Raw genomic sequence first — 27,832 nt, 5'->3', positions numbered from 1 at the left:
GTCAAAGCCAAAGGTGTCCCTGTACCAAGAAGGACAACTCCTGACCCCTCACATACGGTATTTATGCGACAAATAAAACCTGATGGAGTTGGCAGTCTGATAACACTTATAAAGATTAAAACTGATGGCAGGTACTGCAGGTGATTGTCATTTAATACATGTTCAACAGCACAGGCAAATGATTTATTTAAATTACCATGGATGGCAGGTTTGACATCACACCCTTGTTCTTTCTACAAGCTTATTGGGGCAAAAGGCTACAGGAAAAAAGGTTATTAGATGAGAAATAAGTTGGGAGGAGCTAAACCAGTTTGTTATAGACATGGCAAAAGGTGCTTTTCAGGGAAAACACTGACATCAATCAATAACAAACTAAATCAAGCCAATAATTACAGTGCACCCACTCCTTTCCTCACAGCAAAATTCACAATTTCACAAACAATAATAATAATAATAATAATAATAATAATAATAATAATTAATAATAATTAAAAACAACACTTCAAGTCAAATAAACTGTCATGATAAGCAGTGACTCATATGGAACAGGTACATTATCCTTCTCTTTAACGCAACAGCGCATTTTCACTGTAAAGTCCTTTTCTTAATTTTTTTTTTTAAACACTAATGCCCCCTGTGAAAACACCTGACTTAGCATGCCGTCGGACTTCATGTTCTGCAAAGGAAAAGTCACAACAAAAACTTTACATCTGTCAGCGCAGAGGCCTCCAATAAATATACGAGACAACTGAACATCAGTCAGAGAGAACTTCCTGAGGAGCAGAAAGATGAGGGCCGAACTATCATCTGTACACGGCCTCTACAGCTGACCTATAACTTCTGCAGTTACACTATTACAGTAGGTTTCTGAGGATATTAATGGCACGATAACATTTCAAAAGAGTAAACACTTTAAAAAGGCTCATCCTCCCCGCCCCGTTTGTTCCCTAAAACAAAACGAAACAAAAAAAAAAATGAACAGGATGAAACATGGTCTCCAGTCACTCCAGTGCAACAGACGCGAACACATGAAACACAGCTTTCCGCAGGCACAGCCACGACGTCTTTTCGTTTCCGCCTCCGCCGGGATTTTTAAGTGTAAAAAAAAGGGCTAGCCAGCGCCCGTTACATCACTCTGTTTTGTTACAGTACTTTACAGATAAAAGTTAAATACTTAAACAAGCTTCGAATAAAAGAAGGAAATGGAAAAGGAAAGTGAGAGCAGAGGAAGGTACACGAGACGGCATCAGTAGGAATTACTACAAAGTGGGTTTCCCTGTAATCGTAGTCTCTACAGTAGTAAACTTCTCCACAGAGTAAACACACATAAAGGGAAGGAGGAAGGAGATGCGGTGTCCCTCTCCGACGTACCAGAGCTTATAGCTAGTATCCAAAAGGAGACAGTTTATTCCAGTTTTCGTAGCTTAACATTTAACTTTTTTTCCTTTCTGAACATTTTTTTTTCTTCTCGATGAATCCTGTTCATCATGTTTGTTCCGCTTTTTTTTCTTCTTTTTTTTGCTCTTGATGCAGTGTCTTTGTATTAAAACACCAAAGTACCAGCTTCAGGTTCCTTCACAGTCCAGTTTAGTGCAAAGAGAACACACACATCTCCTCGTCTGGTGGTGGGAGGGTTAGATCCCCCCCCGCCTCATGTCTTTGCCAGAACATTCGACCTGAGGAGACAAAAGAAGATTATGAAACCTTATAAGAAGTGTTCTTTATTGGGGTTTACCATGCTGGTAAATTAAAATGTTATTACTTTAAACCTAAATCTGCTTGGGGTAAGAATAATTAGTCGTCTGCACGTCATTAAGCCTCTGGTGCAATGCTAACTTCCATCTGAGAGAAATTACTCTTTAATTTACCCTCTTTGCTCATTTTTTTCAGCAAAATTGCTAAAACGTTTTGGCGGTTATTCCAGTTGCCATATACATTAGTAGTCATTTGATTCATGTGTGTTGAACGAGGAACACATCCAAAGATTTCCCAACCCTTCTCGGCTGCAGCTCAGTGAGGAAAGTAGCTGTTCCGCAACGATAAAGTTGTAGGTTTGATTCCAGCCGCCTCTGTTGTCATATGTTCATGTGCTCCTGCGCGAGGCTCTAAACACCAAGTTACCTACAGCTGTGTGAATTGTTTGTGACTCAGGCTGGGTTAGTGTGGATCATAGGTAACAGTGCATTGAGCTGAGTTGTCAGTAGGACAAGAAAAGCAACATATAGGTTTGTCTAAGCAGCTTCCCACCTGAGTGCTTTCCACCTGTCCTTCTCCACCTGGTTCTCGGGACTTTCACTTTCATATGATGCAAGGTAGAGTCCTGGGGAAGGGCAAGAAGAGAAAGAAATGTACTTAGAGCATTATGCAGCTAAATAAAATAAAAATAAAAACTGTATGCAGCCAAGTAACTCAGTTTGCAAGCTGCAGCCTTAAAGAACATTTTAATGTTCAGAGAGTCAGCGTGTTAATCTTTGCTTTTAGCTCTGAAATACAAATTACACCATGTTTAATATTTGTTGACGTAAAAAAATATTTGCTTACAATTAAAAAAGTTTAATTGCGAGGAGATCAATTAAACTTTCTGCTTCTTGGATTTTTTTTAGCACAAGATTTTATTTTGTCTATGCTTTAGTTCAAGAAGAAAAACACAATATGCGTTTTTATTCTTTTCTTTGCTCAATAAAAGTGTTTGCAACCATTTAACAGAACAGTAACATTTTATTTGAAGGGGTGTGCATAAGACTGACATGACGCTGTCATAAACATGACATAACACCTGCTACAAACATGAATGAGGCTTCATGACAATAGTTTACAACTGGGTGTCATGAAGTGTCATGCGGTAAATAATGGTAGTTTTAATGCAAAGTTGCACTAAAAGTTGCATTTAAGTCGAATGAAATTGTAAGCTTTGCATTATTTGGTAAATAATTGCATTTTTTAATGCGAAGTTGACAATTTTAATGGTTTTTTAAATGCATATTTCAGTGAAACTTTGCATTAAAAGTGTCATTATTTACAGAATCGTCATGATGCCTCCTTCATGTTTATGACAGTGTCATATCAGTCTTATGCGCACCCCTTCAAATAAAGCGTTACCAACAGAACAATAGGTCTGGGATGTTACAATAGTAACAAATAAATGTCAGTCAAGAAATGATCCGGGTCTCAGAGTGTTAATCGCTGACTCAGGAACATCAAATTTCAAATTTCTCTTTTATTCTCACACTTAAAAGAGAGCGTGAGAAAACAGCGCTGTCCGCTTGCGTAACCGAAATGTTTCTCACCGTCCTCGCTGAAGATGGGAGCGGTGTGGAGGTAGTGCAGGATGGCGCGATCCTCCTCAAACGGACACTCCACCTGTTTCCACGTCATGAACTCTCCAACTTGTCGAGCCAACTCCACAAATTTCTAAACGGCAAACCAGTCAGACGGAAATATTGAGTCACGTGGAAGAAATTGAATGAAAAAAACCCCCCAAAAAAAACGGTCGGGCGGGGAAAAAAGCTCACCTCGAAGTTGACGTGGCCGTTGGGCAGTCGGTTTGCGCAGCCTTCATTCAGGAAGTAGATGTCTTTAATCAGCAGGCTGAAGAAGGGAATCACAATCTGAGGAGGACGAAGACAGGGACACAGTTTATATTACGATTAATTCATGACCAAAGTAAACTTCCTGAATATCAGCAGTCGTGCTGATGCCTCACCCTTTCTCTGTTGCTGTTGGCAGTCTGAGAGCGATGGGCAGCTCCCCTCAGGGCGGTCCTGTAGTTATAAAAGTTTCCTGTGGGATCCATCTGATGCTGCAAAAGCAAACGGCAACAAAACAGTCAGCTTGAAGGTAGTACCTGCTTATCTCAAGAAGTCTGTGAAAGGATCTGGGTTTACCTCAAGAATAAAAAATTTGGCAGTTTTGGTTTTGCTCCAAGTCTTCTTCAGTCGTGACACAGGAGTCATGTTCATGCCAGCTGCAGAGGAAATTAATTTTATTTTCTAAAAATCGAGGATAGTAAGCAACATAACTGTCCATTTGAACGATTCCCAAAATCCAGTGAGCAAACAAAAGGAAAATAGAAATCTAATACATTTTTGCTGTTACCACCTTTCTAGCATAAATACTTATAAGTACAGGATTTTAGTCAAATATGTGATCCACCAATTATAACAAACAGGGATGAATGGTCATGAATTTCACACCTGGGTGAGAATTCATCCTGAAACAAATAGCTGTGTCGTTAGCTTAGCCAATCTCTGCTGCCAAAGTGAGGTTGTGGAAGACAGTTTTGAGGGACAAGCATTTTTTTGTTGTTGTTTACAGGCCAAGCTAAAACCTTTGCATAGAACTGAATGTACTATAAAACCGGGAACTCACAGATGATCGCCATCAGGGAGTTAAAGTTGCCAATGTTGAAACACTCTCTGGCCACATCGATGAAGAACTCAATCACTGTGGCTCTCTGCTTCTTCTTGGCTGGCTGAAAGAAGTTCACAAAATACATTTATTTTCCTTTAAATGTTCTCAACTTTGCTTGAATTTTGTGACACAAGACATTGTAGTTATGCAAAGTATCCACAAGGGGGCAGTGATGCTCCGTAAGACACCCATTGGTTCGGTGTTCATGTATTCGAGAAAATTTAGAAAAATTGAGCAAATTACAATTTTTAGGATAAACATATGAGTATTCTGACATTATATTCATATAATATAGCTACTGAAATTCATGGAAAAAAAATGCTCCTCATCAGAACCACATTAAGTGGTATTTTTTTCTAAACTCTAGAGGCGATCGTCATCATTCTCCCTCACCATGCAGATTTCTGTTGCTACCAGGTAACACAGTCTGTTGAACCATCTGACGTAGGCCTCAAGGTTGGAGGTTTTCTTCTTCTGCTCACTGAAAGATGGCTGCTGTTGACACACACACGCACACGCACACACACACACACACACACACACACAAGATGTGAGCCACTACAGTGATTTGCACCAACACTAATTAGCTTCCTATGTACACGCTGACCCCCTCTGAGAGTGTAAATGGCAAAGACTGCGAGCGGCGAGTACACACGACAGGACTGGTGGAGAGCGATGGAAAATAACCAGCACAGGATCAGCAAGGGGAAACAGGAGTTCAAGAGATAAGAAAGGGAAAAGAAATCTCCATGGTTACATCAAAAAGTCCAACATTGGATAGAAGAACAGCTTCATGTTTGTTTGCTGTTTCATACAACATTCACTGACGGTTGACATACATATATAAATTTGAGTGTACTGCACTATCAATACAGTCTTTGTGTTGTCTTATTTGTTCGAGGAGTTCATTTAGAGACTCATTTAAGATCAAAATAACCTTCCAGTGTTGATGATGTTACTCATCCTTGGACTAATGGGATTAGATTCAAGAATGCATATTTCGCATTACTGATAATGAAGGTTCAGTTACATATATTCCTCAGTCAAACTCAGAAAAATCATTCGTCCAGTTCTAGATACATTTAACTGTTTTAAATCTGACACCTAAAATTGCCCTTTTTCAATGTCTTGGGGGGGGAAAAATCATATTTTTCTAAGTCAGTGTAACATTGTGAGTGTCTAAAATTATGGTTAATCACAAATCAGCAAATAATCTGCTTTTAATCAGTGAATACTCTGGTTTGCACAGACACGTTTTAGCAATCATGGCTTACTTTTATGTGCGGGAATCCAAATTATAGCTCTGCATGTTTTTTTTGTTTTTTTTCCCCAAAATATATAAGAGTAAATCACTTTTTGGAATGACATTCATGGTAAAAGAAATGTACTATATTGTAAAAAAAAAATTGTTTGTCTTTATTCACACACATATATAAACATATTTATAAATACACATCCCAAAAGCTTACCTGTGTTCCATCCAGAGGATCTTTCTGAACAAAGGCTTGGACAAACTCCTCCGGACCAATATGGCTTAAATGCTCCTGCAAAGCAGATAGTCATGTTTTATGGATTTTCATCAGTTTTTCTAATTGTATTTATTTATTACAAAACATAAATAAATAAATAAAAAAATCCACCCAAAATGCTTAAATACATTAAAGCCACAACAACACGGAGTGTAAAACTAGGCACAGACACATAGGGCTGCAGCCATCTGATTAATAAGTCTTTCATTTCAGTAATGGAGGCGAATCAATAGAAGGAAGTAATGACTCACTGATGTGACTCACTGCTATCATATTTTCAACGGGTGACACTAGGGACAATATCCACTTCTATTAAAAGATAGTGGCAAACTCGCAGTCATGTGCAACTCGAAATGACTCACAACAGGCCCATCCCGCCTCGAGATCAAATTCAGATCTGATAAGGAACCCGACCATCGGTTGTTAGTACCGGCATAACGTTTAAATCCTAAGACATCATAAAATCCAGAACGTGTGAGCTGTGCACGCCTACTTGTCTGTCTCTGCCTCTCTTCTTTGTGTGTGTGTGTGTGTGTGTGTGTGCGTGTCAGAGTGTGAAGCTGTCAGGTCATATATATCTGCAGTGGTTTTATCCCCTTTGTTCGCAGCCCCGGGCATTTTGCTGACTTCTGGGGTGATGTCACCGCACAGACAAGGGTGCAGGCTTACTCAGGCATGCTGAAAAAAAAAAAATAAATCCACTGCGGAAGTGCAGCCAAACGTGTTAATGGACGCTGCAGTTTTTATTTCTATGATATATTGTTGTATATATTTTATTACACGTGGTTCCTATAAACCTTGTTTTTTCTTTTTTTTCGCCATGCCTCCTAGTCCCTTTCCTTTTAAACGATTCTTGTCCAAAGCTCAGGACCCCGAAACGGGCTAATGCTTCATCACCCTTAGAGCCCTCACGCTCCCGAGCATCCACTCTCCTCGTTACCGTCTCCTCCCCTGACCTCTGTCTGACCCCTCCGTACCGCTTGGCCTCCCTCAGGACTCACCAGCTCCACGTGGGTGAGCTGCTGGGCCAGCGTGTAGGGGTCGTTGCAGATGGAGAGCATGTCCTTCTGGATGGGTGGGGGCTTGGTCTTGAAAGCCACGAGCTTGTCGGAGATGGAGGAGGCGTTGAGGGAGACTTTGACGATGCTCTCTTCCCCCTGGCTCATCAGGGCCAGCCTCTGGCTCAGCTTCTGCAGCATCTGGTTCAGGGTTTTCCAGTACGCCTGGAGAGGAGAGGATCAGGGAGGGCAGGCAGACGGGCAGATGAGTGAGGAAGCTATCAATAACGTCTTTGATGAATAATTTATTAATGGTGTTGTAGGACAGTGATGGGCGTGAATCAAAATGACTAGAGGGCCACGGAGTGAGGACTCTGAAACAGCGTGGCGTGTTCAAATAAAAATCACAGCTCTTAAACGTTTTCTCACTTTGAAACCAAAAACTCAGTTTATTCGGTCAACAGATTTTCCACCTGATGTTTTCATGGATTTGATAAATGCTTTCTGTGCCGAGCTTGTCGTGAAAGTCTCGTGTTTACGTCTCTGCCGCTTTAAAATGAAGCACAACTCTGTGTTGGTCTCTCGCATAACATTCGTAGAAGTTTGGGATTTTATTGTAACAAAATGTGAGATAGTTACAGTAGCATAAATACCGTTGCAAGACATCGTAGTTTCGAGGAATTAAGATATAAAAGCACACGCTAATTTAGCAAAGAAATAAAATACACAGAAAACATGAAATAAACCGGAGGAGAAGCTCAAGAACGACAAAGCTAAAATGTTACTCGTTGTTTCACTGTTTCAGTGATCTGCTGGGCGTGTTGTGTTCAAGAACGCCTGAATCTCGGAGCCCCTCCTTGCAGATGGCTCCACGCTGAGGCCATTAGGTCAGTCTGTCTCACAAATGACCCAGAGCCACAGCTCCCACATGCATGCACACGCCCATGCTGAGGACAGCCAGCTGCAAATAGCAGCGCATTCATCACCACTTGCCCAGCCTCCCTCCTCCTCCTCCTCTTCCTCTTCCTCCTCTGCTCGGAGTTCATCACTCTCCTCCTTCACCTTTTTTCTTCTCTCTTTCCTCTCTGTGGCTCTGCATCCCATTTCTCCACCCATCTCCCTCCCTCTGTTCTCCCTCACAGCCACTCCTTTAATAGCCTTCCTTCCTCCCTCAGCTCCACTCTCCTGCAGTGTAACATTGTACAACAGCTGGGCTCCTCAGCTGACACTGGCTCTCTGACTTTTTCTGTCAGGGAGGATAAGAAATCTTCCTCTTCATTAATTCTACTACATCTGTTTGTACGACAACTCTTCCTCACTCCAAATTTGTTGAATATGGATGATGAAGCCAAAGGTTCCCTCTAAATTGTGACATTTTTTGACATGCAGGGAAGCAAAAAAAAAAAAAAAAGTCCCAGTGTGTCAGTGACGGTTCCCTGAGGACATCTACCCTCAGGTGAAGTCTTCTGGAGAGCGTGATTCAATATTCAACTTTTCGACTTGTTTTTTTCAGGCTCCAAACGCTAAACACTGACTCTGTCAGTCTCCGATGTGCCAAAGTCAACTGCGGATCAGTCCCCTTGCTCACCGAAAACAGAAATTCAATTAAACTGTGACTGCAGGAGTTTTTGGTCTGGGTGTAAGATGAATGAGGATTATAAGAAAAAAAAAACAGACATAATGGCATCAAGTCTTTTTTTTTTGTCTGTCCTCGATACATAGAGCCTTGCAGTATTCAGAGCCAATGAACGTTTTCACATTTGGTCTCATTTGCTCCAAGGTTCAGAGTATTTTACAAGGATTTTATGTGATAGACCAACACAGGGTAGAGTATAATTATGCAGAAAATTAATTCATGATATTCACAGATTTCAAGAAGTGTTGTGTGAATTTGCATCCAGCTCCCCTCCCCCCAATACTGCTAAATAAAATCCCATAATAAGGAAAAATCCATCGATCCGTCCATCAGGTGCCCATCTCCAGGGGACAAGATGGACAGACCGGCAGTCCGTCAAGGGGCAACACAATCGTGCACACACTCATATTTAAGAGCAATTTAGAGAGACCAATCACTGCAACAGTCATGTTTTTGGACTGGGAGGAAGCCAGAATACCCAGAGAGAACCCATGCATGCACAAGGAGGAGAGCATGCAAACAGCATCCAAAAAGACCCCAGGGTCAGATACAAACCCAGGACCTTCTTGCTGAAAGAAAACAGTATTCCCCCATGCAGCCATAAGTAAAAATGACCATTTTAAATTGCTACAACATCTCCGTGGAAAGATAACGTTAGCGTACCTCATCACATGGAGCTATCCTGTGGATGATGTCTTTGAGGTGACCGACCATCTTCTCGTCCCTGAAGTCTGATGGGAACGTTTCCGTCCATTCTGTCAGCAGCTGCAGGATCTTGGGGCCAAACTTGCGTACCTTAGCCTAGAAAGAAAAACGACTGCTCTTAAGATTCCCTGCTCTTCAGGGTCGTGCACAAACAGGAGTGTGTAAAAACGTGTGGCGCGGCGCTGACCGTATCGAGCGGGCTCTGGTCCAGCTGCTGCTGCTTGATACACAGCTCACACACCCTGGAGAGCAGCTCCGAGGGAGGAATGAACAGACGGGCGCTCAGCAAGAAGGTAAACACATAGGCTTTCTGTGAAAAGAGACAGGAAGACATTAAGCGAGACGCTCCCACAACAGCATCTATAAAAGCAGCCCTGCTGGCTGTAATTAAACTAAGCAGGGACTCGGGGCTAATAATCAAATTAGCACGCCTGTCACTGAGACTGTAAACCGAAACAACTCTCTCAGGCCGCACTTCAGTCTTTCAGTGTTTCGGGGAGATTTTTATCTGAAAGCTGATCACAGAGAGGGTTTTAATCAAGTTGGCACGGAGACGCACGGATGCAGGGTCGTCAACGAACTGAGAAAAAAGACAAAAAAGTTTCCTGTCATCGGGGGGGGGTTTGTGAACTCTGCCAAACAAAGTTAAAAGATATATTAGGAATTTAGAGCACAGAGCTTTGTGTTGCTGAATCACTGATTCAGGACAACATTTTCACATTTTAGCACATTAAAACCATAAACTTCAATGAATTGAGTCTGGAGTAATGCTGGGCCATGGCAACAACCTAAAAAAGTTCAAACAGAGTTCATTTCTCAATGCAGTATTATGTAATCATTTTTTGGCCTCTCCGTGTTTCTCACTTTTCCTAAACCTTAGTCATCTCACTTTCTCAGTATTTAGCCTTTCAACTATTTAACGCTCTTCTGGGGATTAGCAAGACGTCATTTAATTCAATAAGACAATTCTTGTAATTCGGTTTACCTCGGGGTAATAGTCCGCAGTGGGCACCAGGTTCTGGATCAGCGTCTCCAGGGAAGCAGAGGTGATAGGAGGCCCGTCAGCCAGACAGGCTGCTGGCCCCGGGCCCTCCCGAGGGGCCCCGTCCTCTTCCTCCTCCCCAGGCTCAGCGCAGGCCAGGTGGGGGCTGAAACCACTGGAAGTGGTGAACATGGTGCCTGAGCACACAGTCTGGGGCATTCCTGACTGCAACACAAACACAGAAAACACACTGTGAGTGAAGCAGAATGAGGAAGAGGAATAAAGGAAATACGTTTCATGTAAATGCAGGCCCGTCTCCACATGTACCTTCCTAGTAATAACAACAAAACATTGTGCTGTTAGATTTGTGGACATTCTAAAACATTGTGCTGTTAGATTTGTGGACATTCCCACTATCTACAGTATATCTGGTGTCCGAAAAAGGGAAGTGAGTCGGACTGAAGATAAACTCCGATTCACGGAATAGTGAAGAATAAATGATGAGCCACTCAGCTCAGCATCCTGATTAGATCTTCTCTGCTTTTTTGTAGCCCTGTGAGATTTTATTCATAGGAGCAAACAGCTGCCAAAATTGCTAGAATAATTTTTGTTCACCTGAATAAAATACTGACAGCTGTGTTGCACTGAATTCCCATAACTATTTGCACAATGTTATTCCGTGGTGTTTGTCGAAGACGGCTGGCTACTTCTTTCTGTACTAAGGTGGAGAAAGAAGAAGCACGGATTTGACAGAATCCTTGTTAAAAAGGCTAAAGAATTCAATTAAAATTTTACAAAACACAGCATAACATACTTTGCTGTTAATAAAGCACAACAGTAACTAACACTGCTATGCACTTCTTCTGTCAGAAATAATATTAATTAAATTTTTCTAATTATATTTTTTGTTTAAAAAATTTTAAAAAATGTATTTAGAAACAGGTTTTGAAGCTTAATATAACAGAAAAAAGAGCAACACTTGAATTAAAAAGACAAAGATGATTTTAAAAAAGCATCAAAGATATATGTAAAAAATAAGAAATAAATTAAAGAAATGCAGCAGCACAATAAATCAATTTGCGGTGGTCATAACAACAACAATAGGAGTAATAGCACCACTCTAAAGAAGTAGTTGGATGTAATATTTGGTAAACTTTTTTTAATGACATGTATTCAATCTCTGCATGTAAACATCAAATTTAGCTCAGTGCATAAGACGTTCTCTGCCCTTAATGCCGTAAACCTGATAGAGTAAAATGGCTGAAATGCTTAAACTGGTCAAATAATCCACTGATTTCTCATATATAAAATAAATGCATCAAAACTAAGAACTCTGTTTTCTTTCTACAACCACATCAACCAAGATTGTGCACTTTGATGCACTTTTTTGAGTAGATAAATTACAGTTAAAGGATGGGACATAAGCTTTGATGGCTTTATGGGGATCTTACTGGACTGAAAACTGAAACCTCTTTTAAAGGAGCTGCAACACATGCCTCGGTCAGAAGCCGGGTCGATGCGTCACTAATTAATAAGAAGATTTATTTGAACTTTATTTATGTTTGCATGCATATAAAATGTTCATAAATCATGTCTGATGATGAGGTTAAGTCATCATTCTACTTTCCTCCTCTCTACTTGATCTGCTCGGGTCTGTATCGGCCTTTATTTTTACTGATAAAACTTGAGCATTTTCCTATGCAGTGTTAATCTCCACAGCAGATATTCTCAAACCCCAAACCCCCAAAGAGACAGGGGAGAATGAAAATGGGTTACCGAGTCGCTGTGGAGACCGCTTTACCCTGCGAGCACTTACACAGCCCCAACGCTGCCCTGTACTTCTTTGTCTTCACGAAATCAAAAAGCTTTGCTCAGTGCACACAAGCTGCCAAACCAGAGAGCACATTTATCCTCAGAGTGGAGTGTTTATCACTTTCATCTCACAAACAGGAGAAACTTTCTTTACTACAGAGCTTTGAACAAGAAAGTTTCCAAAGGAAAAAAAAAAAAAAGACGTGCAAAAGAATTGGTGTCCCTCATCTATCGTAGGTGAAAACCGATAACGTCCACCTGCATCTTTAGAGTTGGTTTCATTCTCTTAAGTAACCAGAGCGCCTAAAAACAAAACAGTTCTACATCCATGCGACAGCAGACGGCCGGTAAGCCACCAGTGTTGATGGTGCAACCTTTTGGTAATACTGATTTCAAAAGTAATCACGATATCTCCTTCCTTTTGCAGTCAAGACAACAGGCAGGGCCGATTCAAAAGACATGCAGAACTTTCAGCTGCAATTCTGTCTCTACAAGTGTTTGAAAATCATTTATTATTTTTTATCCATGTTCTGGCTTTGTATTACTTGTACTACTGTTGCAAAAAAAAACAAAAAAAATCTAGACAAAATAAATTTAAGTTTCTGGCTGCAAATGTTTTTTTGCAACGTGGAGCTTTACTAAACTATAACAAACCAAAACGTACATTAAAGTTTTGAAAAAAATGTTAAACAATTTTGTTATATTCCGGGTTTGCTACTTTGATTTTACGCTCCTGTCCTTTGACCCCATGCGCTGTGGGCTCCAGGGGTGAGAGGTCAAACACAGTCCCATGCTGAAAGGAAAAAAAAAAGCTCATGTCTCAAATTCAGCTCTCTGTTGAGCCCCCCATCCTTTTAGCACTTATTCATGCACTTTTGCACACCTAGACACAAATACACACAGACAGGCAGACAAAGGGCTGGGGGATGGGAAGCCAGTCTTCATGTACGCCGTTATTGTGGTCTTCCTTTCCACTTATAGCTACTGTTGACATTATACCTATATGTCTCATAACGTCTGCGGTCACAGAGGGCAGACACCCCGTCTGTCTGCTCCATTTTCTGGCAAAGAAAAATACAGAATTACACCAGAAAACTTCCCCGGCAACCCGAATGAACTAAATCAGTTTAGTCAAAGCATTATTTTATTACTGCAGTGGGAAAATCCCAGTGATGTAGGTTTAATCTGTCCATTTGCGAAGAGTCAGTAGAAACCCCCCCAAAGCAGCTCTTAAATTTGCTTATTAGAGCTGCAGAGAAGCTGCTCTCCCCTCATAACAGTTCCACCCTTTTTTTTCTCAACTAAATTTTCCCAAACTGCCAAGCCTGGGTGTCCTTGCAGCAACCCTCCCCTGGTTTGGATTACAACATGCATCTGTAGCAAAACATCACCATCAAAAATCCCCAGGCATGATCAAATCCAGCCTTCCTCTTTGACAATAGCAGCATAAAAGGAATAATTTATGGGAACTAAAAGAACCTTCCTCATGAGGACTGACGGCAGAAACCTCTGCTCGCCTCTGATTGTCTCTGTGATATTCATTTGAGGTACTTCGCGCAAATGTCCACACCGCTTTGCGTCTCATTGTTTCGACGCGTGTTCTTTGAGCTTGATTCTACGCAAGCACGCTGTCAATCATTTCCTCTCTTTCTTGCAATAATCTGCAGCCGATTTTGTATTCCTCAGCTTTCCACACGTCCCCCAGCAGTTTTCAGGCTCTGATTTACGATTTCATCACAGCTCTGCCAGCCAGCCTGCAGGATGTGAGCATAACTCAGCTCATCGCCGAGCGTGTAAATAAACCAGTCATCAGTTTGTGACCTTGTCTGTCTGCTTCGTTAGGACTGAGCCCTAATGATTTCATGGTTCACACAGCAGACAACAGGATAAATATATATGTACTGCTTAAGTTTTAAACAGGGAGGCCTGAAACACCTTGATTCTTGTCTCATTCATTCATTCAGGTGCAGATTTGCTGCCGTGATTGTGATGTTTTACCTGGAACATGTCGGAATTTTGAATTTTACAATCGCTGATGATTCCAGATTGAGTAAAGATAAGCCGAATCCATAACCGTGCTTAGAAGATGTCTTTTGCATCTTAGATAAACATTTCCATGCCACTGCAGTTCTCATTTTTATCAGTAGGTTTTGCATATAAAACATTCAACAAGTGGTGGCAGAGGAAGAAGGTGGAGGAAGTTTGTTCCTCAAATTACAACTCTGACTTCACAGTTTCACCTGCAGTGTTGGCGTGGGACTTTTTTTTCTACAATGTTTTGAACATAAATATTTCTTTTAAGACTATTTCGAACAGTCCATGTGCTTTCAAATGAATTCCTCTCGGACGCTACCATGCCGTTTTTCCTGTTTGACGAACGGTACTCGCGCCACGACTGGAAAGTTACAAAAATGACCAATGTTTGTGCTGTTGTATCATTTATATGACATGACAAAGATGGTGAAAAAAAAAAATCCTCGTACAACTAAGCTGCTGAAACACTTTGATGCATTTTAAAGGTTTTTCCTTTAAAAAAAATCTTGACGTGTTTACAATGCGTTTCTTGTTGCGTGCCTCGTAGTTTGTCACACTGAAAAATTCCTGTTACATCTAAGCGACTGCAAAATGAGCCAAATTCATCATTTCCTCACCACCGTGACTGACATTTGGTATGAGGTGTTTTGTTTTCTCGCCCAGGGTGACATCATACATTATAACAACACATCACCACCTTGCGTGTTCAAAAGAAACCATGTAAAAGTCTCGCAAAAAATATTTAGAAACACTTTTAAATCCCCACTTTTTTTCTGCTTGTACTGCTGTGACCCTAACGGTTATAATGACTGAGCTGTGAAGGGCTTGAGATGTCTAAATATTTTTTTTCTTCCTTGGGGAAGTATTTGCAAATTGTTTCTTTGGATCTGAGTCATCCCAGCTTGCAGAATACATAATGGAGAAAATAAAAATGCATATGTAAAAACTCAGCAGGGACCAAGTGTTAGAGAAGTGAAGATGAAGCTTTTTCCTGGCTGATAAAGGTTCTTGAGGGTCTGAACCAGAATCAGAATCAGACCGATTCTAATTTTCTTTCTAAAAACTGTTATACATTCAAGGAAAAAAAACAAAACATAAACTGACAATGATAAGTAATTTTGAATGCAACAGAAAAGGAAAAGAAATTAAAAGATTATTCCGATATTTATTTTTATGCAACAAAGAATAATTCACTAACAAATATCTGATTTCTACTATACTCAGGAAAGTGTATTAAACTATGTGCTCTTGGTTGATGCTTTTATAGTTGAAAAGTGCATTTAATTAAAAAGGAAAAGGAAATTCAGCTTTTTGAGGACCTGCTTAATCAGAGACTGATTAAGCACAAATTGTTTGATTCTAATTTCTGGCTCACTGATTGCTAAAACTACCTTCTTTATTTATTTATTTTTTTCTCCATGCACTTAAACCCGATCACTGCCAAAACAAATCTCCCAGTAAAGTTACGGTTTTGCCCCAGAGTAATTTACAACTTCCCCATGGCCGACTCTCGGCTCAGTGCTCGGAGTGACAGCCACGGTACTCCCACCACTTCTCTTGCATTGTCAAGAACCCATCCAAACACAAAGCTGCACTTTGTATCTAACTTGTTTCCATACCGCTCTGTGCTCTGAGCTCCCACTGTGGCCGTCACATTGCATCAACAATGCATGAAAAAACGCTGAGAAACAAAAGGTCTAAGAACAGGTGAGCAATCGCTGAGAGTGCTCCAATTCCCTCATGGCATCTCCAGCTGCCAGCCAATGGATAGCATCTCTGCGTTTAGTCTAGACAGCTGAGTAAGTGTCATTGTTCAAGCTGTTATCACTGCCATCGGAGGGGGAGAGATCCACCCGCTTTGTTCTGTCAGCACCCTTGACTTTGGAGATCTGTGTGTGTGTGTGTGTGTGTGACATGTCTTGACGAAACAATGGCATTCCTGCTTGAGCTGTCAAGCAGCGCCCTGACTGAGTTAATCTCTGCATTGTAGTAGCTTCACATTTAGTCTCTGTAAAACCTGCCTCACTTTATAAATAGCATGGCTACAAATGACACTGTAGGCGTAGATGTCGGGAAGCGAGACTTGATGACGAACTGGCTCTTTTATTGAGGCGTTAATGGTTGAGAACAATCAGCATTAGCTCTTCGTGCCAGAAACCCTCTGACCTTTTCCATTAGAGGGTCAAAGGTCGAAGAAGGGCAGATGGAGTACAGTAGCGGCTCAGTGGCTCTCTAAAGCCTCAGGAGATTTGTTTTTACGGTAGAGCCACCTCCACACATAATGAGGACGGCAGCATGCGTGGTAAAAATCACTTGAGGTATGTTCTAATTAATAAGTAATTAAGTAATTACGTAGATTTAAAACAAAAACAACAAAAAAAAAGCACACTTAATGCACTTAATGCATACTGTTATTGCTTTCTTCAGGTGTAAAAGTCTAAGATTTTTTTTTCATTTCCTTAAGAGTTTGGATTACGTCTTATTCCTGATCAGGTGATAAGAGGATACAAATTTCCAGACGAATTGCATTCATCAGTTGGATGGAATGAAAAATCTCCGATTGATTCACATCAGCCGATGGGATTACCGGTATCCAGGTGGACCAAAGTTTTCAACCGATCTTAAACATCTTAACATCTTCTGGTGGTGGACAGGACTGGTACCAGTTCTGGAGTGACTGGAAATTTCACTGGTAAATACAGAGCACAGACCAACGCAGTGCAGCTCAAGCTGAAAGTTAAACATAAGCCATCACTAATTACTTCAGCTAATAATTACCTAACATTGCAGCAACAAGCCCGGTCAAATTACAGTGGGATTCTGTGAATATATTTATATTAATGGGTGGAAATTACATGTGATGTTATTCAAAAACACCTTCATTTCTTCACATTTAGATGAAAACGTAAAAAAACCCCCTTCAAATCAAAGTGTAAGAGCAATTTAATAAAACAATTCAGCGCCATTCATCACCTTTTTAAAGTAACGCTACTTCAAAGCTCTAGCTGCAGACCTTCTAATTGAGTGGACTAATTATCCCTCTATTATAAATCTGATATATTTGTGCAATACTGTAAAAAGAAAAGCTGCAAAAGGTGTCAATCTGTTTATATTTAAACTACCAATGTATTTAGTCTTAATTCAGTTTTTGCTCATCAGAATCAAATTGAACTGAGATAAGGTTATTCTAGCTGCAGGTTTTGCAGCACAAGTCATAAGTGTTGCTTAACCCTGTTAAATAAAGCCATCTAAGTCATGGTATTCAATGGAAATACCATTACATTGCAGTATTACTCAAGGTTACCATGCCCCAACTATTGCATACGAGTCCATTACTTATGTCTTAAGAAATTGATCTCTTTATGTAACTACACATCTATATGCATTCACTTTTCAACTTTATCTTGCTGTTTGACTTCTATGTATTTGAAATAAAGTGTTTCACAGAATAGGACGACTGATGCAACACGGCCCTTTGAAGAGCAGCACATCATCTGAGGAGAGCGAATATCCGGCATTGGGTTTTGCAGCAACGTTGTTTTGTTTTTGTCGCTGTTTCCTGGTTTCGGCGGCAGTCACGGCTGAAGCGAGGTGAAAAAAAAACATTACTCAAACAAGAATGTGGTGAAAGCTGCTACCTCTAACTCGCTCGAGACAAGAAGGCACACCTCTGGGTGCAGCGCAGATACTGCAGTCTAGGCTCTAAACTGTTACACGTGTGCCTTGTCAGACTCAATAAAGCCGTCTTTCCCACTGCAGACGGCGTACAACTCCCCCCCACACCCGGCTCCCTCCACTGCCATCTGATTTACAACACTTCCTTTCTAATTTAGGATCCACATGTTTCACCCACTTTAACACGTCACAACTTCTCCAGTTTAGCTATTTTGGAAGCGTGCGCCACAAAAACAGATCCTTGCGTATTTTTGGGGCCTGACACTATTTTGTGTACCACAGGGAAATGCAACTTTGGCCTAAATTTTCCTCTCAGTTCTTTGAAAGCTGAAGCGTAAAAAAAAAAGAAAAGAGAGAGAGGGAGAGAGAGAGAAACACATGGCGGTGTCAATTAAGGTAAAGGTAAAGGAAAATCCCTCTTTGTCATCCTTCTTCCTCTATTCCTCCTCCTCCTCCTCCTTCTGAATCTTCCTCTTCACACCCTACTTTCTAACGTGTTCAGTACAGATGGCCCTGCAGGAGTCTGCTCCCCCTAGCAGGAGCCACTGGCATGAGAAACTTTCTGGCTGTCCAACAGTCTCCACGGGAGGCCAAATGTGTTCTGGCATCCGGACTGAATGTCGTGGCATCCGAGTTGAGCCAACCTGGCTGCTAAACCACGCAGTGACACTACAGAGCGACCGCAAAATACCACGCATGTGTCTGCTCTGCGCACTACCAACCCAGTACACTGCTGTTGGGTGACTGACAACAAATGAGCTCTTTGTGTTTTGGAAAAAAAAAACACACACATGCACGCACAGTTGCGCCCACCCAGCAGCTACACACAGGACTGAATTACACACGAAGTATTTCACTCATTCCTCTGATTCTCCATGAGGTCCACGCCTGACAGAAGCAACAATCACAGTCAATCAGCACACACACACGCACACACACACACCTCCCCTCATCCCTCCTTACTGGAGTTCCCCTGTAATTCCCCTTTACTAACCGAACAGAGACACGCTCATGATTTGGCACCTGTTTCACACACACGACAGCTCCGTCAGTGAAATCCTCCCTGGATAATTCCGCCCATGGAGACGATCTTTGCACGTGTGTGTTCGTCCTCATTCCTTTCATGGCCAGCTGTGTGCATCCAAGTGCTTGTGTTGGTGTATGGGCTCACTGAAGGGCAGGCAAAGTGCATCTTAGTCCATGTTGTGTCATCTATTACCTGTTTTCTTTCTTCATGTGGTGCCCTAATGGCTCCATGATTTATTTAATAAAAAAAAGTGTCTGAAACACAATTAAGTGCAAATGTGACAAATGTAAGAAAGTATAAAATCACAGAGCCTCGCAAAAACTTTCATACTTTAACATTTTATCATCTTACAACCAAAAAATTCAATTTCTTTTGCTGGATTTTATGTTTAAGTGAAAGGCAGATATAAGTATCACAGCTGACAAAATAAATTCTGCATGACTTTCAGATTTTGGTAAAAAAAAAAATAATTAAAGTGTAGAGTGGATCTTTATTCATCCTCCTTTCACTCTGATACTCCCAGCTAAATTCATTTAGAAAAAAAAAATGTTTCCAGAAGCATTTTAATTGCACATGAGCATTTTTTTAAATCTCAGTATAAATCCAGCTGTTCTGTGAAGGACTCAGTTTTTCTAGAGCATCATGAAGATCAAGGAGCAAACTAAACGGGTCATGTGTAAAGGGGTGAAGAGGTTTAAAGTATTGGTTGGTTAAAAAACAAATTTGCCGTCTTAGAAGGAACCGTTCCTCCAAAAATGTAAACAGTATAGCCAACGCACAACCCTACAAGTAACTGTCCACCTTAAGTGAGAGAGATGCAGTGAACCATAGCTCAGGTGGGAGAAATATTAATTGGGAACTCAGCAAATCTGGTCTCAATGAGTGAATGGCAAGAAGAAATCCGCTGTTGAAAGAAAGCCAGACGAAACACTGCCTACCAAAAGCAGGAGGATAAAGCAAAACGAGCAAATGTGTGTGCAAAACTATGAGTAGTAAAAATCTGAACATCGCCCTGAACACGCCATCTCCACTTTGAAACACGGTGGTGGCACTATCATGCCGTGGGGATGCTTTATTCAGGAAGAACAGGGAAGCTTGCCAAGTTTAGCAGGTAAATATATGCAGCTGCATATATATTTACCTGTCCCAGGTGTTAAACACAAACAAATGTCAGTTTTTCTAGATTTTTTTTATATCTAGAGTCACATGTAATCCCAATGAGACACACTTGAATTTGTGGCTGTAATGTGACAAAATGTGGAACATTTAAAGAGGTTTGCATATTTTTTACAATGCACACCCAAAACAGCAACTGAAAAATGATCAAATTTAGAAAAAAATACCACTATATCCTGCTTTTAGTTTTATGACAGTTTTTTTTTTTTTGTAATTTAGCAGTATTAACCCCTGAACCAGCTTCTGAAACCCTTTCACATGTGGGGGGGAAAAAAAAAAACAAAACACTTATTTAAATTCATCTTCTCAGTTTGTTAGAGATGAAAATGGTGCATTTAAATGAACTAAAGGTCTCCAACACAATGGGTTTAGTCAGTTCATCATGTTGCTTACAGATAATTACAGCTGAGCACAGATTTGCGCACTGGTGGCAACAGCATAATAATTGCTTTTAGTGATTTTAGAAGCCACGTGTTATTCATATTTAAATTTGCAGGCAAATGTAACTAACCTGTATTTGTGATTTTGCCTTGCTCTTTACAAGACAACATAAGTCAGCTGTCCGTCCAAATGGAGTCATCAGGATCTCATTCCTGTTCCTTGACTCAAACCTGCACAGCGAACCGCCACGAGCTAATGAGCGAGACTGAAACAGATGCACATCTAATAACCACACGGTACTAATTTCATCGCGGCTGTCTCCTTCCCTGTTAAGCTACATCTATCAGCTGATTACAGGCAGCGCGGCCAAGGGCTATGCACTGTGTCGATGCTGATGTATGGCGTAGAAGCATGCTCATTAGTGGCACGGCCTGCTTCCTTCTCCATGCAGGCTCCATGTGTGTTGACACGATTATGCAAACAGTGGTCAGGGTTCACAAAAACATAACTACTTCCAGGTTGGTATGTGGACAACACAATATGCCATAATAATCCCTTTTTTTTTTTTTTTTTTTTTTACTGTGAAACAGATTAGCGGTGAGGCAAATGAGAAAGCCACTGTGCACTTCAGATCATGTTGATCCAGGGTGCGGTTCCAAAGTTCAGGACAGACTTTGGAGCTCCTGAGCAATTAGTGTAGACCTGCAGCAGGATTTGTCTTACTCATGGAAGCTGCTGTCAAAAATGAGGCTGGACACATGGATGGGTGGGACAACAGCTGCGTGAACAAGGCCTAAGTTACAGCAAAAATGTCAGCTGCCAACACTCCCTTACAAACAATGTAATGTAGCAAGATGATAAACGGCACTTACAACAAAATACTTGAAGATTTCCAAATAGGTTTGCCATATGAGCACAAACCTGTCAGTGTTTACAGGTTTACTTCTAGAAATCTGGTTGTGAGGTCAGTTCTTACTTGGCCTTTATGCGTTGCTAAGCAATGCATATGGCTTTGAAGTTGAGTCCCATTTAGTTTTGATCATCTCTGGCAAAGATTTCATCACATTATATCTCAGTCAAGTGGGATCATTTTTAAAACACATGCACAACCGACAACAAATGGCCAACAAATAACGCAACAAGGTCAGAGTAACACTCGTATTTCACTTTTGAATTAAATTAAGTCTGAATTCAGCCTAGAGATAAAGAACCTATCTAAATCATTTTTTAATACAAAGCTCTTTTTATTAAAAGATTAAAAAAAAAGAGTCAAAGTATTTCAAAATTGCTGCCATATCTCACTTACAATTTATTGTCAGGCTGACATTTACAATACAAAGAGAAATGTAAAAAAAATAAATAAATATATATATATTTGCTATCTTTACAGCTATTATAAACTGATAAAACAGACGGGGGAGTGCTTGCATACTCAGTTGTTATTAGGTTCAGTAGGTTTTGATTTGGAATATTTAGCATTAAATGGTGGAACACCTGAGCTAATAAAAATGCTACAAATCTATAGATAATTTCATTCCTATGAGCTTCTACTGATTGAAATAACCTAAATGCTTACTGCAGTGGTTTACTGAGCACAACAGGGACCTAGTGAGCTTCAATTGCTTTGGTGACCCCTCTAAATCCACAGGGATTGACCGCCAATAGCTGCACATAAGACAGCATGCACGGAGGTGAGTGCAGCTCTGGAGAGCACAGGCTGTTTCCATGGAGTCAAAGCTCCTATTGGGAGGTAATTAGATGCCTGTTGTGTCTCTACTGTGACGCCCCCTCCTCTCTCTTTGTGTTTCCCCAGAATCCCTTGTTTGCCCTCCGTCTTTCTCTCTCCTTCTCTTTGCGTCTCTCGTGACAGAACGATTCCAGACGTGAAGTCCATCTGCCGCGACCCGTCGGCGAGATCAGTCGTCCCTGTGTCAGAGGCAAAGCTGTCATGGAGCCAAAGCCCATTTGAAGGCCTGTCAGAGGCACAAGCCATCACAGTGTTGGGTCTCTTACTCTGTCAACCTTTGTACAAGTTCACCAGCGTTGTGGTGAGAGAGCGAAAAAGAAAAAAAAATTCCCGGGGGAAAGGTTAATTGTTGCAAATTCTCATTTTTTTTTTGGGTTTTTGACTTGGGCCAGTTTTTTTTTTAGCACTTCCATGTTAAAGATAACCAGCCTCATAAAATTATTAATTTATGACACAACACTAAACATTAATGGCTGTTGTGATTGTTGAATATATTTACATTAAGGTCGAAAGCAAAATAGTTGCTGCTTTGGTAAAGTCACCCCATTTCCCTAAACTTGCATCACAAAACACACTGGGACGTCCTTTGGTTTGAGCATCAAAATATCAGAGGTCTTGCCAAATGTTACTGGGATGGTGATAAAATTAGAGATCAGCTAGCAGAGAAGACCTAAAAACACACTTTTGGTGCACAAGCCGCTCCGGAGGGGAAAGGACTCACTCAGTGTCAGGTATTTTTAGTATCAATAAGGTGTTTAAAAATACATTTAGAGGAAGCACAAAAACACTGCTAGATGGCTTTTTACAGTCACAGACATCTCTGTTCATCTATTTCCAGCTGTGAGAGAATACGATTTTCAGAAGACAACAGGAAGGCTGGATGTTATCCAACAAAGTTGCGCTGTTTTATGCTTTCCAGCTCTCAGCCTCTTTCTGTCATCAAACATACTGGACTTAGGAACTTCGGCGTTAAGGTACGGAGCTTCACTCTATAAAATACCCATAGACACTACTGTTTTAGTAATGCTAGCTCACTAATCACTAGTATAAGATGTTAAAGCCGATTTAAGATGTCAATACTGTAAAAATGTTTTATGTTATAAAACTTTAGTAGGGCTATGTCAGGGTTTCCCCCAGAAAACTTGCTAAGCCCGGTGCTCGGGGCACTAGGACAGTCATCTAGCCGGCCACCATGTTTTTGAGTTAAAAAATGTTTAAAGTTGACAGGAAATTTGAAAATATTACTTGATAGTTATACATTTTCGGAAGACTGGAAAATTAATACTTAAACACCAACTATAAAGTCTTAAAAAAGGCAATAATTAAAAAAACCCTAAGACAAATTAACAATGCTAAGCCTGGTGGGAGGACAAGTAAAGCCTGGTGGCCCGCCAGGCTTATAATACACTGAGGGAAACCCTGTATGTATTTATAGTGACTGCTCTCTCTCACTTGGTATGACATCATTTCTACTCTTAAGAAACAAATTTAGTAATTACTAAGGCAAGCTGGAAAAAATATATTTTAATGTTGTTATTATATCTTCTTAATACTGTAGCTCTTAAAGACACAGTTAAAAAAAAATCTAAAATCTGAATTGAAAAACATCATGCTTTCAGAGCAGAACAGTGAGATGTTTTTTTTTTGGAAAACACAAAACTCCTTCCCCATACAGACACAGCTATAAACCCCCTGATGACAATAAAACTGTCATCTCTACCAGACAAACGGCTTCTAGGTTCACCTCCACATTAATCTGCCCTAAAGTGATCTTCAAAGATTGGCCTCACTCTCCAAAAAAACGTTCCTCTGTCACACCCTCACCCACCGGGCCGCTCTCATCCCCTGCAGACCCAACTGCTGCCTGTTGCCTGCTGCGTTCTTGTTACCGCTGACTTCTGACCGACCCCTGCTTCCAGTGGCTCGTACCTGCATGACTCCCTGTCTTCAGCACCGCCGGAGCAAGCTGTCTCTTTTAATTCATGTCTGTTCTTGCTGCTTAGGGAAGCAGGCTTTCATGGTCGGAGCGCAGACAAGGTCAACTGAAGCGGTGAACCCAGAAGAGCCCGAACAAAGAGCTGCTTGATCACTGGAGAGCAGAAGACGACGACGATGCGACAAGAGCGGGGCCTGATTTAATTTTAATCATCCCAAACAAGCATCACATGTAATTCTGTTCAGTGTTATTTATGTACTACCAAAACACTCTAAACGGGCCCTCAAACAGCAAGAAGACATGGTGCAGAGACTTCGGCTGTGGGTGTGTATTGCAAGTTCCAACAGCAGAAGTAACATTAGGAGCAATCTGGATAAAAAAAAAACCAAAAAAAAAACATGTTTCCGCCTGACTCTTCTTTGGACATAGCTGCTTTTATTTTCATTCACTTTGCAGTAAGCTGTGAAAGGCAGATGATAAACGCTCTATAAGCTGCTGCTGCATCACCGGGTGATGAAAAGGCTGAGATCCTCCAGTAGAGCATGCAGAGGAGGAATGCACACGACTCCTAGAACAGAGACGCGTGCAGCACCCGCTTAGTGCATCATGTCCCCTTGTTAGCAAGTGTGTCCTTTGTAGGACACACTTTGCAGTGTGTCCAGTAAATAAACACAGAGTCGAAACTTCACTCTCATGTGAACCAAGCAACCGTGCATCTCTTGTTTCAGAAGGAGACGATGCATTCAACAGTGATGCTCAACTGGTGGTCCCTGGGTCACACTGAGGCACAGCTCACTCCATCTGCCCAGGAAGAGTTAAATTATTAACACCTCCCGCAATCTGAAACCTGAGTCGCACCCCACCTAAGACAGGGTCAATGACAGCAATGCCTCGGTCAATCAGCAATCAGAGTGAGTGCAAGTCAAGCATCTTAACCCAGATGCTGCCATACGCGAGCATAAGAAACATGCAGCTCAGCAAAAAGGTCTTGTTTATCAGATCAGTATCATACAATAAGCCACAGATCAGAAGCTTCAGACCAAAGCTTTACTATATTGGCAGATCTCTGCTCTATCGGATCTTAAAGTTTTGGTACAGTTGTTTTGCAACTTAAGTGCAGAGAGTGTGTTACTTAGTGAAGCATTTGCTTTAAGTTTGTGTCTCATGTAGTAAGATAAAAAAACACTATTTCTATTACCAATATTGCTTTCTGTTTTGGTAAGGCAAGCAATTAACCTGTGCTATTTTGCTAATTATATTTAGCATTTCCTCAGTTTTTTTTTTTTTTTTTTTAGTTTTTTTTTACCTTAATGATGAATTCTGAAGACTGGTGGGGTTGACATTAATGCCAATAAGATAAAAAATAACAATATTGTTACTACGTGTATTTTTACTCATAATAATTTGGCAGCAGGGCGCACAAACAGCCCCATACCGTCTCCATACATTTTAATTTACAAATAAGAATAAATAAAGATAGAATTATGCTTTGTACAATGTGAACCCAGACCTGAATCCCCAGCAGAATAACATGTGACATCTGTTGAACTTGTGTATTTCGGCTATGTTGTTTTTGTGGTCAGTCATGCTGTTTGTTCTTATATAAATGTATTAGAGGTAGAAGACACGATGACTCGCTAGATCCTCTCCTTTACACAGGCTTGCACGCCGCTGACTCACGGTTCACCGTGTTTTGTTTTTTTTCCACGGTAGTAAAGTGATGCAAGGCGCGCCACATTATTTACAGCAGAATGACTGATGAGCTCATGCATAGTGTGTCTAGTAAAGTTTCGGTCGCGAAAACACGGCGATTCATCCACAATGTTACCACCTCATAAACACATGCACTAATACACAACACAGGCTGTGGGCGTGAGCGCAATCTTAATATGCTAATATGGTTAGTTGTTGGCGCTCTCCCAGTATACTCACCACAGTACTAAACTGGGATCCCCATCCCCGATCCGACTTGTATCCAAAGTAAAAATCAGTAGATCTGCCGTGACAGATATCCCCAAATTAATCGGTGATCGATGAGTTTATTCAGCTGGCATGAGTGGGAGAAGTAGAGTCCAGAAACACCGCCGCCGGCTTGATAAAAGTGCAGCAAATGACAGCTGGTAAGAGGTCCTGGTTCTGGACGGATTTGATCAGCGGACAGGGACAGATGCTCTGAACCCGGGCACAGCGCGTCCCTGACGGAGAGCTGACCCTCCCGTTCTGCACCACCGAGACACGGAGGACTGTAAGGTGCACCCGTACGTCCTCTAAGCCAAGTGGGGAAAGCACAGCGGAGGAGAGGGAGGACTACTCACACAGGCGTCAAGCTGCTGAAATTATACTGCTTCCTCTTTAGATTTTCAAAATAAAATACCAAAATTCCTAAAAGAGCAGACGATTTTGTGGAGAAATAATGTAGCCTGCGGCTTTTATCGAGTAAGCGTCAGAAGGACCAGTTCATGAGCTGGGTGACTGAGGAGTTTTCTTTCTTTTTTCTGTGGCTATCCTCGAAGATGAAGAAAAGTGAGACAGTAAGGCCGCATTTATTTTTTCGGACATCCTCACTAAAAATGTTTCACAATATTCTGGTACAGCTGCTACTGAGCCTGGAAGCGATACATCCTGTCACTATAACGCCATACAGTCCCTCTGAAAAGTATTCACCCCCTTTTAAATGTTTTAAAAATAATATTATAATTGCACCGTTATTATTTTTAATAATAATATAATAGGTTCAGAAATACTGAACCTAATTTCTACTGCAATAGGATTTGACTTTTGGCTAAGTGGTGTATATTGTTTTTCTTTTTTGTTGCTGTTTTTTGTTTTTTTTTCCCCAAGTCTTATGTCAAGACTTTTGATTTAAACCATTGCTGGATATTGAGGATCAGCTGAACCTCCTCTTAAGTCAAGGTGTCAACATCAAAATCACATTGGATAAATAAGTAAATGTAAACATCATTAATCACAACTGTAGTAATCAATATTTGATTTAGTTTCACAAGTAGTGGGAATAATTGTTGCGATCATATCTTGCTAAACATTTTTGTATAGAATTTTGTGTAAACAGTGTGAAACAGTGACGCTGGTTTATTTTTGCAGGGCTATAGCAAGAATTGTATATAGGCAATTCCTAAAAGAGTAGATAGAAACAGCAGATATTTGTAGATGAAGTAAGGCTTGCAGAGGCTGTTTGCTCTGACTTTACGGCCTTAAGCCTGAATGAAGTTGTTTCCACCATATCTCTGTCTGACCCAAAAAAGAGAAAGTATGCATAAAATAGTAGATTGGCAACGAGTTAGGTTTAATAATAACTTTTTAAAAAGTGGTGAATAAATGGGACAGATTTTTGTTCTTACAGTAGTCAAACAATAAATGAACACCCTGTCCATGTTTACTTTGGGACTTCTGGCATTTAAGATGCAGGAATATGGAGTATTTCCCCTGATTACCCGAAAAGGTTGTCCAGATTGGCAATCAGAAGGAGAAATGTTATAATGTCTATTGGTCTGCAGCTGGTTTGGAATCAGTCCAAGCCTGTGTGCTTTTATTTTGAAGGCAGCCAATATTTTCGGTAGCATAGTGTAGTTTCTTTGGTTGATAACTTTATTCCACTGTGATAGAACATAGTATTTTATGTTGTTGTAAAGAAAAAAAAAGAAAAAATACTGCATGATTTAATAACATACAACCCCTATCAAAGAGAGAAAAAAAATTGATCCTATAATCATAAAAGTGCTTTCATTTTCCAATGAGACATCTCTTTATTTAATGAGGTTTTAAA

At 40.8% G+C, this 27,832-nt stretch overlaps 1 protein-coding gene across 3 annotated transcripts; it reads right to left on the bottom strand.

Moving 5' to 3' along the window:
* Positions 1 to 565: 565 nt before the first annotated feature.
* LOC103135543 (ras-GEF domain-containing family member 1C) lies at positions 566 to 26,339 on the bottom strand. 3 transcript variants are annotated; one of them, XM_007548337.2, is made up of 14 exons: positions 25,981 to 26,339; positions 10,264 to 10,485; positions 9,466 to 9,588; positions 9,237 to 9,374; positions 6,941 to 7,162; positions 5,880 to 5,954; positions 4,804 to 4,905; positions 4,369 to 4,471; positions 3,885 to 3,964; positions 3,704 to 3,799; positions 3,513 to 3,608; positions 3,288 to 3,411; positions 2,248 to 2,320; positions 566 to 1,676 (listed from the first exon to the last, which is right to left on the bottom strand). In XM_007548337.2, exons 2-14 carry the CDS (start codon positions 10,477 to 10,479, stop codon positions 1,652 to 1,654), a joined length of 1,473 nt encoding a protein of 490 aa, XP_007548399.1. In that variant the 5' UTR covers positions 10,480 to 10,485; positions 25,981 to 26,339; the 3' UTR covers positions 566 to 1,651. The 3 variants fall into 3 exon arrangements, with proteins under 3 accessions (XP_007548399.1, XP_007548400.1, XP_016525079.1); XM_007548338.2 differs by having other exon boundaries at positions 4,804 to 4,902; XM_016669593.1 differs by lacking the exon at positions 25,981 to 26,339 and adding an exon at positions 12,077 to 12,211.
* Positions 26,340 to 27,832: the final 1,493 nt, after the last annotated feature.

This window comes from Poecilia formosa, unplaced genomic scaffold (genome assembly GCF_000485575.1).
Source record: "Poecilia formosa unplaced genomic scaffold, Poecilia_formosa-5.1.2 Scaffold26, whole genome shotgun sequence".
Lineage (NCBI taxonomy): Eukaryota > Metazoa > Chordata > Actinopteri > Cyprinodontiformes > Poeciliidae > Poecilia > Poecilia formosa.
Note: the sequence above shows the minus strand (reverse complement) of the source record. Positions and strands in the feature narration are given on the sequence as shown.

What these genes read in the sequence shown, in the direction of transcription:
- LOC103135543 (XM_007548337.2), bottom strand. Translation starts at nt 10,479, where the DNA reads ATGCCCCAGACTGTGTGCTCAGGCACCATGTTCACCACTTCCAGTGGT. An exon ending in GGATAGCTCCATGTGATGAG is followed by an intron (nt 7,163 to 9,236) that starts GTACGCTAACGT and finishes TCTCCTCTCCAG; the next exon opens with GCGTACTGGAAAACCCTGAA. An exon ending in AGCTCACCCACGTGGAGCTG is followed by an intron (nt 5,955 to 6,940) that starts GTGAGTCCTGAG and finishes TCTGCTTTGCAG; the next exon opens with GAGCATTTAAGCCATATTGG.